Source organism: Typopeltis vanoorti, chromosome 6 (genome assembly GCF_054136105.1).
Source record: "Typopeltis vanoorti isolate ZY-2024b chromosome 6, IOZ_Tvanoo_1.0, whole genome shotgun sequence".
NCBI classification, from domain to species: domain Eukaryota; kingdom Metazoa; phylum Arthropoda; class Arachnida; order Uropygi; family Thelyphonidae; genus Typopeltis; species Typopeltis vanoorti.
The window spans coordinates 104,524,377-104,546,388 of NC_143554.1; the positions used below are offsets into that span (position 1 = coordinate 104,524,377).

At 35.5% G+C, this 22,012-nt stretch overlaps 1 protein-coding gene across 1 annotated transcript in view; it reads right to left on the reverse strand.

Moving 5' to 3' along the window:
- Positions 1–22,012, reverse strand: part of btv (dynein cytoplasmic heavy chain beethoven) — a 1,245,321-nt gene that overhangs the window by 895,020 nt on the left and 328,289 nt on the right. Inside the window, exon 21 of the mRNA XM_090394552.1 lies at positions 13,108–13,271. Coding sequence (XP_090250678.1) covers positions 13,108–13,271 — 164 coding nt within the window. The remainder of the gene's footprint in view (positions 1–13,107; positions 13,272–22,012) is intronic.

The following is a 22,012-nucleotide window of genomic DNA, read 5'->3' on the forward strand; positions in this document are numbered from 1 at the left end:
TCTTCCAGACAACTGAAAAATTTAGCTTTTTTTTGCAGCAAGATTTATCATTTTCTTTCTAACACATCGGGCACAGGTGGTAGAAGAGATGAAGAATTCATGCTCAAATGTATGAATTTCGGTTTGGCATCAGAGCTTTCCATCTAGTAGAAAGCCATGCATGGATGCCCACTGACTGGCAAATAATGACTGCTCAGGTTTGCTTGGAATGCAAAGGTTACCACAGACACTATACTAGCACCATAACAAGCTTTGAATCCTGATCCCAGACCATGGGGCAAGATACTTACTGCAACACCATTGACCCTCGCAGACAAGTCCACTAGCAAAATGATTCTGGCCAGGTCATCCCAAACATATGACAGTCTTGCCAAAGCAGAGGCCAGAATGCAAGAATACCAGGACCCCCCCCCTCCCTTTCCAAATGTCCACAAGTTGCACCACACATCAAGGCATTGCATCCCAGTGATGGTGGTCTGAAAGAAAGGATAGTAAAGAAGACTCGGAAGAAGTAGAGCAAAGAATATGGGAAGAAAAGCAAAGAGGAAGAATGAAAAGGGCCAGTATCATCACTGGGAGACCCCCCCGCCTCCACCACAAACCAGTGTCATACAGAGAGGGGGAGAGTGAAAACAAAGTGTAATCTTATTAAATAAGAGATTTGTAAGAAAAAGATAATATGGAAGGCATATTGTGTGCATAAGGATGATGTCAGTTATGAAAATTATAAGAAATAGGCCAGAAGAGTTACAACTGTTGTATGGAAAGCTAAGTCTGAGTATGAAAAGAAACTGGCTAAAGACAATCAAAAAGAATTCTATAGTTATATTGCAAAGAAGAGAAAGAATGAATATGAAAGAATAACTCTTGAGGCAGCAGATGCAAAAGATATTGGAGCCTATTAATCAGGTGCATGCAACAATGCGCTTCCTGCTATCTCTGCCCCAGATAAAGAAACTCAGGTGTATAAAGAAATGGTACTAGAGCTGTTGCAGAAACTAAATAAGAATTCAGATTGATGGGAAATCAGTACAGATGTTAAAAGAGTATTCAGCTGAACGAGATATATAATTTAAGTCTCAGAAATGGGAAGATTCCACAGGAGTGGAAAGAATGTAGAGTAATTAATCCCATTCCACAAAGGTGGTGCAAAGACTGATGTATCCAACTAATGACTTATCAGTATCTCTGAAGCTGTGGTGAAAATTCTGGAAAAGCTGGTTAGGGCTTGCACAGAAATGGGATGACAAGAATCGATACTTTAAAATGAACAGCATGAGCTTAATAAGGGAAGGTCATGTTGGAGCAATTTGTTCACATTATATAATAAAGCGACCAGACGTTAGATGAGGGGAATGGATATACTATGATACCTCTGGACACTGCTAATGCTTTTGACAGAATATAGCAAGGAAGACTGTTGCATAAATTGGAAAATATGGGATTGGATTATAAAATATTAGTGTGGATAAAAGGATGGCTGTCTGACAGATATCAAAAAGTGGTATATGGGGGATGTGGGTCTACAAGATTTAATGTAAGCAGTGGGATATCACAAGGATCAGTCCTTGGTCCATTGTTATTCAATCTTTACATTAATGACATTGGGGAAGATTTGATGAATAGCCAATGAAAACTTCACTAGCTATTTGCCAATGAAGCAAAGACAGGCAGTGTAATCAGAAATGCAGATGATATGCAATTCTTGCATGTTAGTAAATGTGAAGTCATGCACTTTGGTGTGATGAGATATCCAATGTCATATTATATTGGTGGTATTATGCTATCAGAAACTGATCATTCTAAGAATCTTTTTTTTTTAGTAGATAAGAAGCTAAAGTTCAAGGGACATATAGCAGAGGCTGCAAATACAATTCATAGGATAACTGGAATGCTGAAATGAAACTTGAAATGTAAAAATAAGAAAATCATTTTGTCCCTTTATAAACCTTGATAAGACCTCACTCAGAATATTGTGTGCAGGTCTGGTCTCCTGGTTTCTGTAGTGATTCTGATATGAAGTGAATGCAAAGGAGAGTGTTAACATCTCACGATATCATGGTTGTGTAATACATTATGAAGACATACTGAGAATTTGCAGACACTAGCAAACAGGAGAAAGAGAGGTGATATGATTGAGACTTACAGAATTTTGCATTTTATGGAGGACAGGAAAGGGATGAGAGGGTATCCATGGAAGTTGAGAACGAACGTTATCAAGAAGGGGGTGAGAGCTCGATTTTTCTCTCATAGAGTGGTACGTGATTGGAATGGACTGCCATTGGAGAGTTCAGATGGTGTGAATGAGTTCAAGAACAGCTGATGCAGGTAACATGTGCCCGCAATTGGTGAGTCCCTGGCTCCCTGGAGATCTCTTAATAATAATAATAATGATGATGATATTTGATCACACAGTTCATGTCTCAAAGCTACATGACTATGATTATTTTTTAAAACTTCCACAGATATTTTTCTTTTCAAGATGATGATCAATAGGTTTTAATTCACTATGTTATAGTCATTAAAAAGTTTAAAAAAAAAAAAAAAAAAAAATTCCTTCTGAATTAAGCAGTGCAGCCACTGAAAACCTTTATACTTCCATACTAGAGTATTTCTGGTCAAATATCATCTAGAACTCCAGCTGCCTTCTCACATATTATTATTATTATTATTATTATTTGACACCTCCAGAGAGTCCAAAGACTCATCGAGGGAGAGTGTGCCAACAGCATCGAACGATTGGCCCCCTTCCAACTACTAACCGCGCTCAAACTTACTTAACTGAGCCATTAGTAGCAGGGCTCTACCAATCGACCAACCTTTGCTGGCATGGTATTTATTTCTTAAACATTCAGATCTCCAACAAGGACATCAACTTTCCTTTTAATAGGCTGCTTTCTTTAATAATTGAAACAATTCCTCTGCTTCTTCCTTATTAGGACTTTCTGTTGAACTAATTCCCTGATTTGATATTTCTGCATTCAAGAATATCTTCATGTTTAATGTTGAAGACTATAGCTTCTTCTTCCTTTCCCTGATCATCACTGCCTGAATATAACATTTTACTATTACTATGTGACACCCCCCCCCAGGGAGTCCAAAGACTCATCATGGGAGGGCTCTTTACTTTACTTTGCTAAATACATCTCATCCTATCCACTACTACTTAATTCTCCTACTATGACACTACTACCATCAACACTATCTACCGCCCGTCACCAACAACAATATTTTTTGTCTTAAATTGTTCTGAAGGCCAATTTTTCTGTACATGGGATGAAAAACCCAAGTATCCAGGAGATAAAACCCTGCTACCAACATATGAGATCGACTAACTCATCTTCAGCTGAAAAAGCCCATATAAGGATTCTCCTCATCATAACGAAATCAAAACCAGGTCTTTTCCAATAAAGGGCACAATTTTCCACTGTTCTTCCAATTGCACTACAGAGGCACATTTTATAGTTATTTAGAAGAATCTCACTGTTTTTGCCTTCCTTGCTTCACTAATACCTTGTATGTCAATGTAGTAATTCTCTAATTCTTCTGCCAGTTCCATTTCTTTTATATTATTTATTGTTGTTATCTCAAATTCTGATAATGTTGAGTTTAAGTTTATTCCAGTTACTGACTTTTTTTTTTAACTGCTTGCCCTGGTTCCTTGATGAAAATAGTGAGGGTCTTTTTTAACTAGGCAATGCACCAGCCAGCATGACTTTTCTCTTGTACTATCACTATTGTTTGGTTTTAAGTCAATAAAGAATACAGTTTGGTTGGTTAGATCTCAAATTACTAGCTTGTCCTCATTTGTTTGGTATTCATACAGATACCTACTAATGGGATGCACAATGAGATAGTGAGGACTGGATAAGGTTCTCAACATTCCTTAAAAGGATTCGTGTTGGTCTCCTCCCAGTTATCTAGCTTTAACACTTAAGCAATCTCATGAACTCTCCCTCATCTTAAGTGAAAATTCCATTTGGTAACCTTCCAAGTCAAGACTACATTATAGTCAATAAGACCATGGTCACTCTTACAAAATGGAGGCTTTTTGTGACATCTATTCAGTTCACTGTACAACTGATGTTGGGAAATAGACTTTTGCAATGGAACAGCCAGTTTGTCTTTTTTCCAGTTTTTCTCTAATGCAGGAATAACTTGCAGGTACAAGGAATTTGATGGACTCCATTAAAAAAAAATGTGCACTTTGTCTTTTAGAAAAGGTACAAGTAGACTGGTTTTGTTGATTGATAGATTGTATGCAAATGAAAGTTGAAATTTCTTCAGGATATGAGAAACACATGCAGAGTACCTTTCACATAAGGAATGAAAATCCTGAGGGAATCATCTCTTTGATATTTCGAGATCATTGATATTTCTGAAGAGTTTACAATGGGAACTCTTCACGGCAATGATTTGATGATACCACATATTTGTAAGACATGATGTGGTGATGGTTGTTGTAACATTCAGAGAAATTAGGTTTGTGATATATGCAAGTGGTGATAAAGTATTCTATTTGAACTTTTGTCTTTTAATTTTTCATCTGACACTGTCGATCTTTCTAGGTCTATTATGACTTTAGGATATTTTACTTGAGTGGCAAACTATATAGGCAAATGAAAGACACTGGTTCTCACTTGAGTTATCGCTATCTCAACTAATTTATATTTCAAACATTCAGAAGGGAAAATATCAGCTTTAAATCCCCAACCCTATCTATCTCTTGGATCCTTTATGTGCATTGATGTTTTGCCACCTGGAAAAACACAACAACTAGATGTCTTCATACAGACAATTATGACATGCATCACAGAATAAACTAACCTAGAAAAAAATCTAATGAAATCTAAAAGTTCTTGCTAAACAAGAGTCAGATAACTATATAACCATTTCTTTATCATCAAATCATGGCTATGGAGAATCCATATTGTCTAATCTTTAGAAACATCTCTTCAGCGAGAAATCTCTGTTTTTAACAAAACCTCCTCCTCAACTATTACAATTCAAAAGTCACAGACAAAATAACCTAAGTATTTCTACTAATTCTATGAGAAGAGATTTCTCCAATAGAATATGAATTCCATATATTAAAAGCACATCTGAAAGTATTGCTGAAGTCCTTAAGAAATTTCAACTTGCAGTCACATACAAATCTATCAACCAAATCAGACTACTTTTATCTTCTCCAAAACACAAAAAGCACACCCTTCTTTTGATAGCTCATAACTATAACTCCTTGCAACTGCAACATATTCTACTTAAAACAAACTGACAATTTCATTGCAAAATGTATTCTGAATAACAATCATATATTGAACTGAATAAACATCACAAGTCAGGCTGTGCAAAACATGGTATTAATAATGCATTTTTGAAAATTATGGAGACAACTACCGTGTTTGAATAAAAACTTTAGCTTAATATAACTAAAATCTACATTCGACGTTTCAACCTTTATGTCAAGGTCATCTTCTGGAGCATATAAATATAGACAGGAAACAAGCTATACCACAATCAAACTGGTTCGTTAAAGACACTGGTCAACCGCTACCACAATTGTTGGCCTGACCTCTGGTGGAAATAAATAAATAAAAAAAATGAAAAAAATTACAAATGAAAAAAAAAAATAATAAAAAAAAAAATAAAAAAAAAAGTATACATCAACACTAGAGTCCTATTATTAGTGTTGTCTACTATATATATATATATATATATATAAACATCATTCCAGCCATTGGCTAGAGTCTTGACTTATGCTGGATCTTTCATATTAGGTAGGCTGAATGTGTGCCATCCAGATCCTTGGAATTTTCATGCCATCTTTGTTATTGATATTTGGGTGGTTTATCAGGATTTCGCATGATTCCTTAAATTTCCTTTCATACCAGGTTTTTGTGCGGTGTAAGGAGCAGGTGCTTTTCCAGTTGATTTGGTGTAAGGTGTTGAGTGCGTGGTCTGAGAGGCTTGCTTCACCATAATGGCTATATTTAATGTGTCTAATGTGTTCTTTCTTGTGTATAGGGATTGTCCATCCTGTTTCACCAATGTACGGTAAGTTACAGGTGCAGCAGATGCAACAGACTCCAGGATGTGCTAATGGGAGGAGAGGATCCTTAGAGGAGCTGAATATGGTTTTAAGTTTAGTGGGTGCTTTAAAGGTGGCATTGAGGTTATAATGTTGTAGGATTCTGTTGATTTTTTCTGATAACCCTTTAATGTACAGGATGGCTATGGTTTTACTGTAATCTAGATTCGTTTTTGTTGTAGTTTTATAGAGTATTTTATTAACAGTATTTTTGTTATAGCCATTATTTATGAATGTGTCACTAATGATTTTTAGTTCTTGTTTCAGGGCTTGCTGGTTAGAGCAAATAGTTGTGGCTCTGTTTTTAAGGGTGTTAATGACTCTATATTTTTGTGATGGGTGGTGGTATGAATTCGCATGTATGTATTGGCCAGTGTGTGTCGGTTTTCGGTAGACCGTGAAGGATAGACTGCCTGAAGGAAGAATGTAACTAGTGTATCTAGGGACAGGAGCGAATTTTGGTTTTCGAATTCGATGGTAAATTGTATGCGTTCATGTTGTTTGTTCAGGTGTTTGTAGAATGTCTGGATTAGTTCGATAGTTCGGATTGTAATTTAGAAACCAGATTTTGTGTGTAGCTAAGTTTTGGCAGGCTATTTGAATCTGTTCTCTAAGTATTGCTTTTTCTGTGCGGTCATAGATACGAAGTGCCTTAGCAGACGTAAATTTCTTTTTTAGCCTGATGCTAAAAAGAGGCATCAGATCCCTATCGAACAATATAGCAGATAAAATACGACTAGAAACCAGTAATGTCCTAAATACTAAGAAAACCATACTGAACAACCTGACTAAAACAGAATTAGCAGCAATTAAATCATTAAAAGCCAAACAAAACATAATAATAACAAAAGCGGATAAAGGCAGTGCCACTGTTGTTCTTGACAGGTCAACACACATACTTCAAATGAACCAACTAGTAGCCAATAATAACACACATAAATGGTAACCCAACAAAAAGGATAAAGGATAAAACAGAAAAACTATTCAAGTCCGTCACTTCTTTGCCACCAGGCATGGTTAAAAAACTCAAACCCCACTACGCCCCCCCCAGATTATATGGGGTTCCGAAAATACACAAACAAAATGTGCCCCTTCGACCAATCGTGGAAGGACTAGACAGTCCCAATTACCACCTAGCCAAAAAATTAGCGGCAACACTCGAGGAGTTGGTAGGTCATTCCCCCTCCTACATAAAAAACACACAACACTTTATAAACAAAATCAAAAACATAACATTCAACAAAGACGACTTATTAGTCAGTTTTGACGTTTCTGCCCTTTTTACTAATGTCCCCATTAATGACACAATTCTCCTACTACAGAAGAAATTTCCGCCCGACATCACGGCCATTTTTACCCACGTACTAAAGGTCGGTTACTTCGTGTGGCAAAACAAATTCTACCTACAAAAAGAAGATACAGGCATGGGCTCACCACTATCCCCCCCCCCCCCCCCCAATCACTAACTTCTACATGGAAACCTTTGAGCAAAGGGCTCTTGATTCCGCCACACTATGACCGACAATCTGGCTCAGATACACTGACAACATGTTCGCGATCTGGCCGCATGGGCGACAAACACTAAACACATTCCTCAGCCACCTGAACAAACAACACGAACGCATACAATTTACCATCAAAATCGAAAACCAAAATTCGCTCCCGTTTCTAGATACACTAGTTACACGTCTTCCTTCAGGCAGTCTATCCTTCACGATCTACCGAAAACCGACACACACTAGCCAATACATACATGCGAATTCATACCACCACCCATCACAAAAATATGGAGTCATTAACACCCTTAAAAACAGAGCCACAACTATTTGCTCTAACCAGCAAGCCCTGAAACAAGAACTAAAAATCATTAGTGACACATTCATAAATAATGGCTATAACAAAAATACTGTTAATAAAATACTCTATAAAACTACAACAAAAACAAATCTAGATTACAGTAAAACCATAGCCATCCCATACATTAAAGGGTTATCAGAAAAAATCAACAGAATCCTACAACATTATAACCTCAATGCCACCTTTAAAGCACCCACTAAACTTAAAACCATATTCAGCTCCTCTAAGGATCCTCTCCTCCCATGAGCACATCCTGGAGTCTATTGCATCTGCCGCACCTGTAACTTACCATACATTGGTGAAACAGGACGGACAATCCCTATACGCAAAAAAGAACACATTAGACACATTAAATATAACCATTATGGTGAAGCAGGCCTCTCAGACCACGCACTCAACACCTTACACCAAATCAACTGGAAAAGCACCTGCTCCTTACACCGCACAAAAACCTGGTATGAAAGGAAATTTAAGGAATCCTACGAAATCCTGATAAACCACCCAAATATCAATAACAAAGATGGCATGAAAATTCCAAGGATCTGGATGGCACACATTCAGCCTACCTAATATGAAAGATCCAGCATAAGTCAGGACTCTAGCCAATCTGTAACTAGTATTAGAAACCATTCCATACCAACTGCCTGGAATGATGTTAATATATATATATATATATATATATATATATTAGACAACACTAATAATAGGACTCTAACGTTGATGTATAATTTTTTATTTTTATTTTAGTTTTATTTTATTTTTTCATTTGTAATTTTTGTTTTGTTTTTTTTTTCACCAGAGGTCAGGCCAACAATTGTGGTAGCAGTTGGTCAGTGTCTTTAACGAACCAGTTTGATTGTAGTATAGCTTGTTTCCTATGTATATTTATATGCTTCAGAAGATGACCTTGACATAAAGGTCAAAACGTCGAATGTAGATTTTAGTTATATTAAACTAAAGTTTTTATTCAAACACGGTAGTTGTCTCCATAATTTTCAAAAATGCATTCGGATCACTGTGTAAGCCTAAAATAAAGGATGGTATTAATAACACTAGCCACATGATCCTTTGGTCCTCCAAAACACAAAAAGCACCTTTTTTTGATATCTCATAACTATAACTCCTTGCAACTGCAACATATTCTACTTAAAACAAACTGGCAATTTCATTGCAAAATGTATTCTGAACAACAATCATATATTGAACTGAATAAATGTCACAAGTCAGGCTGTGCAAAACATGGTATTAATAACACTAGCCACATGATCCTTTGGAATGACACTAAGGCTGCTAAATAGAAGCATTTACAAATCTTTTAAAGAAAGTGGTGGTGGTGGTGGAATATTCATGTCTACAATCTGGGAAATTGTTATTAACAACTGTATTTCTTATTTTATTTGTTTATTTATTAATATTTATTTAATAGTATTATTATTTATTTATTATTTTTATTTATTTATTAATTTTTTATGATATATAGTGGTCTCTCAGTTATCCAACCTTCAATTAACCAACCTTTGAATGAGTTAGTGTGTCAACTGGCTTCTGGTGCAGCACCATGTTAATGTACCTACAGTTATTCAATCCTTCAATTATCTGACTGGCAAATTTGCTCTCCTGCAGGGTTAGATAATTGAGGAATTACTGTGTGTGGGTGCGAGTGTGTGTATGTGTGTGTGTGCGCACGTGTTGAATCCTAAATACCATAATAGTTTACAACCTAGCATTTCTGCACAAAAAGAAAACTCCTGTTAATAGCATGTGATGCTAACATGCTATATTTGAATCTCCATTACTTATTCTCTTATACTTATCATTTAATAAAATAAAATAATTTTGCTAAATGTAGTTTTGCTAAATATTAAAAACCCAAATGGGTTGTTCTGAATAAAGAATAAAGAGCCATGGACCAAAGGATATAGCAGAGGCAAGGCAAGCTGGCTACATTATTATGCCAATAACTTTCATGAGCAGGAGAAAGTCTACAAACCGAGATAGTGTTACTGCGTACGGGACAACCGACGCACCTACTCGAAGACCACATAGAGTAGGTGAGAAATCAGCAATGTGGTCAGCCAAGGATGTGAAACATGTAGCCACCCTCAACATAAGATCACTATACAGACCTGGAAAATTGTAATTAGTCCAGGAAAATTTAAAAAGACTGAAATGGAATATTTTAGGTTTATCAGAGACACATTGGTGCAGAGATGGATTTATGGATTTACCAGAAGGAAGACTGTACTTCTCAGGAAGAAAAGATAACATACACAGAGAAGGAGTTGCATTATTAATTGAAAAGAAACTTACACACTCAGTAATTGAAATAAACCCAGTGTCTCCTAGAATAATAACAGCCAAATTTCAAGCAAAAGAAAAAGGTCAAACAATTAAAATAATCCAAATATATGCACCATACAGTAACCATTCAGAGGAAGAAATAGAAAATTTCTATGAAGAACTACAACAGGAAATAGATAATCCCAAAAATATAGAACTCATGATAGTGATGGGAGATTTTAATGCTAAAATAGGACAGTTCACAGCAGACAAAAAAGATGTGATGGGGAAATTTGGATATAGAGAGCTTAACGATAGAGGAGAACAATTACTCCACTTCTGTAAAGCAAACGATCTAATGATTACAAACACATTGTTCTATTAATGCCCTAATAATAAATATACATGGACATCCCCCAGATGGTAATATAAAGAAGTGCATAGACTATATCATCATAAACAAACAATAAATAATGTATGAACATTAAGAAGTTTTGAATTTGACACTGACCATGAAATATTAACTGCCAAAGTGAAGATAAAATTCAACAGGAAAAATAATATCAGAAAAGAAGAAAACATCAACCTATCAAAACTAAAAGATAGCTCAAGCAGAAGTCGATTTTTAGAACAGATGTGCTTGAAATTAAAACCCTCCATCTTCCAGAACAGCGGAAAATACTGGGAAGAAGGAAAAGAAACAGTGTTATCAATTGCAAAATTGATAACACTGTCAAAATTGACACTCTAGTTCCAAATCCAAAATAAACAAAGTGGATAACCCAAGAAATCACAGCTACCATAGAAAAGAAAAGTGAGGCCAAGACACTTGTGAACCAACAAAACAATGAAGAGAATAGAGAAAAATACAGAGCGCTAAAAAATAATGTTGATAACCTATGCAAAAAAGCCAAAGAAAAATGGTTAGAAGAAAAAGCTAAGAAATGCCAAGAAGCACACCAATAAAACAACCTAAAAGTCTTCCATGATACTGTAAGAGAAATTACAAAGGAATTCTCAGCAAAAGCAGTAACAATGATAAACAACAAGATGACTGAAACCGGGAATATTGAATATATAAGAAAAATCTGGTCAAACCATTTTAAGACTATCTTCCACCAAGGAAACAAAACTACAACGCCAACAATAGAAGAAAATAATGATCACCCAAAAATTTTACAAGAAGAAGTTAGATATGCAATAAAACAGATGAATAACAATAAAGCACCAGGCACTGATACTATCCCTACTGAACTGTGGTCATATGGAGGCAACATATCAATAGAATATTTAACAACCCTATTCAATAAATACTACAAACAGGAGAGATCCCAGATGACTGGAGAACTGGAAAGATCATCCCAATATACAAGAAAGGAGACAAAAGAGACTGCAGAAATTACAGACCAATCAATTTACTCCCTCACACCTATAAAATATTCATAAGAATTATACAAAATAGATTAAAAAAACACCTATGAAGAAATGATAGGCATAGAACAAGCTGGTTTCGGAGGAAACTATTCAACAATAGACCAAATTTTAATTTTCACATTGCACCAACTAGCAGAGCTCAGCTGGGAAGACCATAAAGAACTATATTGTTGTTTTGTGGACTTTAAACAAGCTTTCAATATCATCAACAGAGAAATCCTTAAAATTCTACTAGAAAAAGCAATAGACAAATATATAATACAGTTTCTGATAAAATATTACTCTAAGACAAATGCAATAATTAAAAAGGACACACTCACAACAGAACCCATAGAGATCCAAAAAGGAGTGCCCATTATCCCCATGCCTATTCAACATATATCTAGAAGAAGTTGTAAAGAAGGCAATAGACAATGAGCCTGGAATCAATGTCAATGGTTTAAACATAAATAATATCAAATATGCAGATGATCTCGTCCTTCTTGCAAGAACCCCAAATGAACTACAAAAGTTGATTAACAAGCTAAATAAAACCTGTAAAACACATGACATGACAATAAATATACAAAAGACAAAAGTGATGAAAAGAGGGAGGAACAGAACTACCATCTCAGCCACCCTAAATGGAGAACAAATAGAACAAGTAGACAACTTCGTATACCTTGGATCAAAACTAACAGAAACAATAGATGACTCAAAACAATCAAACACAGAATAGCGATAGGATGGACCACCATGGGAAAATTACAGAAAATCTGGAAAACAAACAAGATATCTAAGCAAGCCAAAATCAGATTATAGGAAGCAATAATTATACCAACAGTCATCTATGGAGCAGAAGCGTGGACAGTTAAAAAAAGAGAGGAGAAAAAACTGCTGGCATTTGAAATGAAATGCTTAAGAAAAACAAAGAGAACAAGTTGGATAGAAAAGAAAACAAACATCACAGTCAGACAAGAACTATTGTATAAAAAGACAATAATAGAAAAAATTAGTAAAACAACAACTGAGATGGTTTGGACACACTGTACGCATGGATGCAGACAGACTTCCTAATGTCCTAATCAATACTTTTCCAGCTGAAAAAAGAAGACTTGGAAGACCAAGAATTACCTGGCTGAAATTAATAAAGAACATCTCGGGATGCAGAACATATAAGGAACTTTTTAGAACAGCAAGGAATAGAGAAGACTTGAAGATCCTACTCAAGAGAAGACTCAACCCATCGTAGACGGAAGAGAAGAAGAAGAAATATAGTTTTTAAGTTATGCAGGACCATTAATAGGTTATACAAGATCATCTTACAAAATTATGCTTCATATTCACATTCCAGAATAAATTATAAAGTGACAAAGAAATCATATTAACAAATTACTTTTAAAATTCCTAAGAACTAGTCAGCTGAGGTCATTCATCCTCAAGAGCATGAAAACTGAAATTTTACTTACCTTTAACAGTTCTTCATTTTGTATAATATTGTCTTTCACTTTCAGCAAATCTCCAAACAACATTTTATCAACAGGAATAGCAGACATATTCAAAATACGAAACAGTTCTGCCCAATTTTGAGGTGAAAAAACATCTCCAGAACAGTATTTCAAAATTGGACTAACTTCCTAAATGTGAAAATATTAAAAAAAAGTTTATATACACACACACAAAATATTTTAAAAAAATGTTTATATATATACAGGGTGTTCGGGATAAATTTGACATATTTATAATTAATTATATTTTTCCGTAAGTTACATGTATTAACACACACTTCTCTTCATTTAAAAGTTTGGACCCTTCTTCATTCATATACAAGATGTCAGAAAGGATGGATAGCTGGAACCCACCTGAATCATGGAAGAGAATAACTTGTATCATGATGATTCGTGCCCGCCATCAAAATAAGGATATTACGACTGCTGCCCAATGCTCCCTGAATACAGTAAAAACAATCAGGCATGAACTAGAGACTTGCAATGGTGACTACGAGGATGTAGCAAGAAGAAAGATCCCTAGCAGACGATCTGATTGCGTTCGTACAGCAGAATTCCTCGCAAATCTGCAGGAACAGGTGTTGAAGAACCCTGGCATTGGAATTCGGGCTTTGTTCATGGAGTTGCTAACTGTAGTCAAGCCCTGGATAACAAGGGTAGCCAATGGTAGGCCGTATGTATGGCAGCAGGATTCGGCCCCTTGCCACACCTCTGGGAAAAGTCAAAAATGGTTGTCTGAAAATTTCTACGACTTCACCAGTCCAAATGTTTGGCCTCCAAACTCCCCAGACCTTAACCCCATGGATTATTTTGTATGGGGCGCAGTTGAAAAAGACACCAATCGCACTTCCAGTAATACAAAAGCCCAGTTAATGGATAAAATTAAAACAGTTTTTGCGGCCCTTCCCAGGGAGACTGTAGCATCAGCTTGTTCGAGGTTCCGAAGCAGAATTGAAGCTGTGATCGATGCTAATGGTGGTTATTTTGAGTAAATCTTGTTGATAGTATTGTAATTAACTCTGCCTGTAATGTTTTTTTGTCAATTCATTAAATTTAATAGATACAAAGAAGATTTTCTTTTTCCTTACGAAACTGTCAAATTTATCCCGAACACCCTGTATATATATATATGAAAGAATGATCATTAACTCGGTTAACATACATATTTTTTAAAAATAATTGAATGACTAGAACCGAGATTTAAGTAAAAAGGTTTTAATATAAAAACACCACTAGTTTCGGCTTGTAACAGCCTTCATCAGGTGACATTATAAAAGAAGAACACATTATGGAAGAACACATGAAGGACACTACTTACAAGAGACAGCGAGCCAGTGCATTATCAAGTCATATCCTTTTCTCTGCTAATCCTAATGATAAAAACCAAAGTCACAAAGTCTGCTGGGAAAAATCTACTAACATCTTCCATTGCAATGATGAACTAGAGAGAAAAATCACGGAATCTAGAGAAATCATCCTCAATCCTGTTCATCTAAATAATAACTTGAGCTACAACCTCCCAGATTGTCATTCAGCTATAATCATGTACTGGCATTCACAAGATGCTACCAGCACGCACTTTCTCAACAATACAACTAACGAAGGAACAGCTTTAAATACAACCACAACTATTTAATGTCAATTAAGTATAGAGACTCTCTATGATGTTCATAGTTTATTTAAGCTTCAGTGTTTTAATGTTTTTTCTTTCTTTTATAATGTCACCTGATGAAGGCTGTTACAAGCCGAAACTAGTCGTGTTTTTATATTAAAACCTTTTTACTTAAACCTCAGTTCTAGTCATTCAATTCTTTTTAATATACATGAAGGACACTACTTACAAGAGACATTTTATATATATATATATATAATATATATATATAATATATATATATTATATAATAATATATATAATATATATTATATAATAATATATATTATATAATAATATATATAATATATATAATATATATAATATATATATAATATATATTATATAATAATATATATAATATATATATATATATATATATATATATATAAAACACACACACACACACACACACACACACACACACACACACATCAAATTGGAGTTAATGAACTCAGCTCCTTGCTTTATGCAAATGATGTTACACTCCCAAACATCCAGTGAAAGCCTTCAGGGTTGTTTAACTAAATTTCACAAAACAAATTTGGAATGAAAATCAGCAATAAAAAGACCAAAACTATTAAAACAGGCAGGAACACAGAAAACTTCAGCTGCATTCTCAGTGGAGAATTTTAGCTAATTAGGCACAGTTTTTAGTGAAGATGACAAATTACATTTGGAAATAGACAAATAAATAAGCAAAGCTGGTATGATGGGAACCAAATGAATAAACTAATATAAAATAAGAGAAATTAGCCAAAAATCTAAACGAGAAGTATACAAGACAGTGCCCAAACCAGTTTTAAGTTATGGATCTGACAACTGGGTCAGAAATAAAGCATATGATCAAAGATATGAAAGTTCTAAGAAAAATTATAAGAGTTAAAAGATAGCATCAATGGCAGAATGATATTAAAAATGAAGACATCAGAAAGGAACTTGACCTTGTTACCATTCAAGAATGTGTGAACAGAGCTAATCTAAGGTGATATGGCCATGTAAGCAGAATGGATGAGGAAAGGTTATCAAAACAGGTGTTTAATGCCAATATAGCAAAAAAGAGACCCACAAAGAAAGACCAGTATTTTTATGTGGATTGATTCAGTCAGAAGTGCATTAGAAGCATGAAATTTTAGATACAATAATATTGGAGTGCTGACAAGTAATAGTAATATATGTAGCGTTCTTAGCAGCTACATATATTAGCTGCTAAGAACACTACATAACACTAAGTATAATTTCTGGGAAATTCCCATGCTACTCCTCTTAAACACTATTAATATAATTAACGGCTATTTTAGCCTGTTTTTGTTTAGGAGTGTCCCTTATATTTAATACATTGGCTAACATAACTCAAAAGGGGTATATATATATTTTAGGGCATTATGGGCGAGTGTAGAAGGCAATTATGGCAGAATAAAAAATGTGGTAAAATTATGTACATACCTTGATTTTGGTTTAACGATGCCTTCTAAATCCAAGCTCTTGTTGAAGGGGGGGGGGAAGAGAGGGAAAGAACATGGGGTGTACTTGAGACACGAGAAATAAGCTTGGGAACCCGGGTTACTATTAATAATATATATATAAATATATATATATATATATATTATTTTGTTGTGGAGAGAGGGGGGGGGGGGAAAGAAGGGGAAGGGTATCCTTATGTGGAAACTGGGGCAAGGGTTTACAGGGTGTGGACCGTTTCGGTCATTGTCTGACCATCGTCGGAACTTTGTGGGAATGACTGTAGGGCTATGACAAGGCTGCAAGATGTATCTGCCAAATTTGGGCATTTGTTGTCGCTAAATGGCCGGAGGCGTTTAATTTGTAAGTTTTGTAACGTCCAACATTCGGAAATTAGGTAGGGGCGGTGGACGTTGATAGAATTACCATCGCATTTTATGGCAATAGTTTCGGATATTCTAAGCATCGTTTCGTTTTCTTGTTTGTCAATGATTATGGCTTTGTCCAAATTTTTCCACATTTTTTATTCTGCCATAATTGCCTTCTACACTCACCCATAATGCCCTAAAATATATATATACCCCTTTTGAGTTATGTTAGCCAATGTATTAAATATAAGGGACACTCCTAAACAAAAACAGGCTAAAATAGCCGTTAATTATATTAACTACATAACACCACCTTGAGTTTATATATTAGGAAATTGAAGATGATGAACAGAAAAAAACTATTATCAGATGATATACCATGTGGGCGCTGCCATTAAATATTTAGCCCTTCTTTATTAAGATATGTTGTTTGTAGAAATGAAAATATTTTAGTACCCTGCAAAATATACTGGCCAAGAAGTAATATGTTGCAAAATAAAAATTGTGTATATAGGCTGTGCCGATTCAATGATTCATTTATACTTATTTTGTGTTAACTTTTTTTTTACCAAATTAATCTGTTATTTTTCAGGTCTACAATACTGTCAGATATTAACATTTTGCTCTTCTAAGGCACTACAAAATACCACAATCTACAAATGTCTTGAGTGTTTGACACCTGCTATACAGGTATCAAAACACTCATTTTGCTAACTTTTCCTTTCTCATCCTCATTAAGTGAATATACCACTTTCAGTTCATGCTTTTTTGGATGCTAAGAATGTCAAGTTCCTTTCTAATTTCAGTTACAGTATGATTCTACAGTTAATGCCACCTGTTCCATGTCCTAATTTTTTCTTATAACTTATACAGAGGGGCTCACAAAATAATGTGAGCACCATTGTTATAAGGGTTAATGTTATTAGTGTATGCTACACTGTAAAAAACAAACAATATGAATATTATTTGTTTGTTTTTTCTTTTTCCATGTTTTTTACATTGTGCCAGTGTAGTACAAATTGTGTTCAGCAGCAAAATGAACATTAGTCAAAATTGTCAGTGAAATGGTTGACTGATTTGTAAGACTTCCAAAGAGGAAAAATCATGGAAGCCTGTTTAGTAAGAGTGTCTGTAACCAGAACAGCCCAAATGGTTAGCATGTCAAGAGCAACAGTCTCCACAATTATGACTGTGTTAACAAAGCATGATGACTTTATCGGCAAAGAAGAATAGTAACTGAAAACCAAAATTAAATTATAGGGACTGTCAACATTAACAAGGATAAGGATTGTTGTCCAAACAACAAAGAACTACTACAGAAAAAGTGAAAACTGAACTCAATATCCACCTTGAAGACCCTATTTCCAAAAAAAAAAAAAAAAAAACAGTCTGCAGAGAACTTCACAAAGGCAACATCCATGGACAATCTGTGATTGCTAAATCTTTAATCACAGAATCCAATGCCAAACTGCAAAAAAAAAGATGGTATGATCAGGAACATAAAACCTGGACAGTTGATTGAAAATGAGTGATAAGGTCCGATGAGTTGCATTTACTTTATTCCCAACAACAGGTCAGATTTATGTATAGAGAATTATACATAATTCTCTATACATTACTGTCAGTACATATGTTATTTTCTAACAATGATGCCATTTTTCAAGATGATAATGCAACCATACACACACAGCCAGAACAGTTCAGTCTTAGTCTGAGGAGCACTGAGAACTTTGACATCTGCTTTGACCAGCTCAATCATCTGACTTAAATATCATTGAACTACTGTGGTAATTTTTAAGAGCAGAGTGAGAAGCAGATTCCCTCCTCCAATATCTCCAAGCAATTGGCAGATATTCTGATCAACGAATAGTACAACATTCTACTGGAAACTATTAAAACGTTGCATGAGTCTATTGCAAGACATTTGGCAGCTGTATTAAAGCAAATGATGGTCCCACACTTTATTAATAAAGGCATATTGTCTATTTCTCAGATGGTGACATTATTTTTTCCAACCCCAATTTTTATGTAGCCTCTAGTCTCCAATCAACTATTTTAATCTAGTCCAAAGCTCTCTAATGTACAACATAAAAATTGTCTAATCAATGCCTTGTATACTGATAATGTTCTGCGAATTTCTTCCTCATGCCATATAAATTTATATTCACAGCATATTGCTTTTGATTAATTCTATTATTATATGACTCCTTCAGGGAATTCATAGGTTCAAGGAGAGAAGATTCTTTTTAGCAATCATGCTTAAACAGCATCATATCTTCCTCTGAATACATTCATTGAACATAGAATCAAAACATTAAATAGTAGCCCATTTGACACATTTACATCATGTGCATATGAAGAGGAAAAACCTCAAACTTACATGCTCAACTGTCTTGCTATCTCCTGAAACCCAGGTGACTCGTATCTGGAGACATCCAGATACTGCCTTATTAAAACCATGTGAAGCAGGACAATAGCTTCCTCTTTTTCTTACAGTTAGTCCTGTTCAACAGTAGAGCTATACAATGAGGTGAATTAGCAAACTTGCAGTTTGGCCCTAAACTTTAATTCTTCCTCCATTCCTTTAAAATTCCCAAGGCTCTCACTTCGTTGATAAATATAACAGACAACATCCAAAAGATAATTGGACATTGATGAGTATATTGTGAGGGGGGGGGGGGATCTTTACAATTCTTTTTTTTATTTTGTGTGTTAAATTTGCATTTTGTTTCATTGTTTATTTTGTTTACAAATTTGTTTGTTTTAAATTGTTCACATTTTTTGTATTAAATTCTTCTAAAATAAACATCAAAGCCAACATATAAGAAGGAATCCTATATTAATTGGAGTTAATCATCACTTTAACTGAAAAAAAAATTTCTTTTCCTCTCATTTACAGTGTTGATACCCCCCCCCCACCCCACACACATCATATCAGAAACAGAAGTCAAAATTATCACAAATGCTTAGCAAATGTTCTGATGGAGTGGAGGCGAGTGGGTAGAAAAATAACAAAGCAGCTAAGGTCATAATATAAAAGTACCTTGTCATTTATTGGTTCAGCTGGTTCATCTTTTTTATTTGTAGAAAGTAAAACCATACCATTTCTATCTAATACTAGTTAACTTACTGTCAAGCTGAAAAACCCTTATAAAGGTTTCATTTCTTATATCACAGAGAGGATTTTATTATTATTATGATTCAGGTCTCCATTGGAGTCACAAAACTCATCATAGGCAACCCATCCTAAAAAAACACAGTCTATCATACCACTCTTTGAACTCATTGATCGACTGTTTGTGCTCTAACCACTCATCAGCCAATGCATACCATGGTTCAACCACCCTCCATGCAAAAGAAATGACTCCTTTACCCTATTGCTCTCAATTTCCTTTTGCTCCTTTCAGGGATGGCCCTTTTCCCTTTCTCCTTCCCCATGTTTCAACAAATGAAAGAACTCCCCAGTAACTATATCAAGTTTAAAAGTCCCAATCATATCACCTCTTCTTCTATCTACCATGCTCTGCATTCCATATTCCCTCAGCCTATCTTCATACAGTACAGTCATGATACAATGTTTGTTATCTGCCTATGCACTCTTTCCATAATTAATCTATCTCTTCAAATCCTGGGGACCAAATTTGAGCACAATAGTCCAAGTGTGGTCTGATCATGGCTTTATACAATGGAATGACAATTCTTTTATCTCTGCAGGTCAGCATCCTTCTCAATATTGCAGCAATCCTCTGGTTTACCTTCACCACCTTTGCAATATGTTCCCTGAATTTCAGGTTTCTGTTAATCCTCACCCCCCAGATCCCTTGCCTCCCCCACTTCTTCTTGCTCAGTTCCTCCAACAGAGTATGCAACTTCCCATTGATGTATCCCAAACTTCAAGACTGTACATTTAGCTGCATTAAAGTGACACCCACCATACATTTGCCCATCTGTCCAGTTTATTCAAATCTTCTTGAATCAAATCTTATTATTCAAATCTTATTAGATGCAGCATTATTTCAAAACCAAATGTAGCAACTATGAAAATTTCATAAGGTAAGTTGACCAGAGAGCTTATGGGAATACACTACCTGGCATTCATGAGTTGCCTTAGTGTTGACTACTTAAAAGACATAGGCACCGCCCAAGCATCTATATATTCACCTTTTATTAGTCCATTTTGGTAACAGCTGTTTCGAATTGGTTGGTTCTCTTCACACAAGGCAGAAACCTTAAGAGTGAAAACCTGCTTATGTATATTTGCATCACTGAACTGAAGCCTTATAGCTCTTTATTTTAGTAATTACTTTTACATGCTAACAGAAAGTTCACTTATGAAAAATACATTTCTCAGACATTCCAAGCTCCTTAGTACTGAAAGAGAGTTTTCACTCTCTTAAGGTTTCTGCCTGGTGTCTGAAGAGAACCAATCAGTTAGAAACAGATATCAGGCCAGTGAAACCTTATCAAAATGGACTAATAAAAGGAGAATACATAGATACTTGGGTGCACCTATGTCTTTTAAGTAATTCACACTAAGATAACTCATGAATGCTGGGAGAGTGTATTCCCATGAGCTCTCTGGTCAACTTACCTTACAAAACTTTGATAGTTTCTACATTCGGCTTTGAAATAATGCTGGATCTAATATCCACTTTGCTTATGTACACTTAATATTCCCCTGCAATCCATTAACAATGTCATGGATATAAAGGATAAACAATATAGGTCCCAGTACTGAGCCCTGTGGGACACATACAACCACTGATGAAATACAAACTAGTCTACAATCCAACACCTCAAGTCTGCTACCCCCCCCCCCATGCAATGGCACTATTCTCCCATCCAATCCCAGGACACCCTTCCTATGACTAGCCCCCCCCACCCACTGAAAAGTCAGGTTAATGGAGCTATCAGTTCCCTAGCACATTCCCTCAAAAACCTGTGGCAAAATCCCATCCAGTCCCACTGCCCCCCCCCCCCACATTGACATCAAGAGCACTCAGGACCTGGTCACACTCTCTTCCTGCACTTCTAAACCTCAATCTTGCATTATCTCTCTCTCTAGTATTAAAATTCGCTTCTCTAGGATGAAATACCCAAAGTGGATATTAGATGCAGCATCATTGAACAACTCACCATGTCCTCTCCATCAGTCACTCTATTCCCATTTTTATCCAACAATGTAATTCCTCCATAATCATCTCTCCTCCCATTGTCCACATAGCGAAGTCACTCTCCTGGCCTGAGTCTTATATTCTTCATGCACCTGCTCTCTATCCCTCGCCCTATATCTCTTCCATAATCTCTTTTTTTACCTGCAGTTCCCATTTGACACTGTTTGTCATCCACTTTACACCAAATTGTGCTCTCTTCTTCACTCACAGTA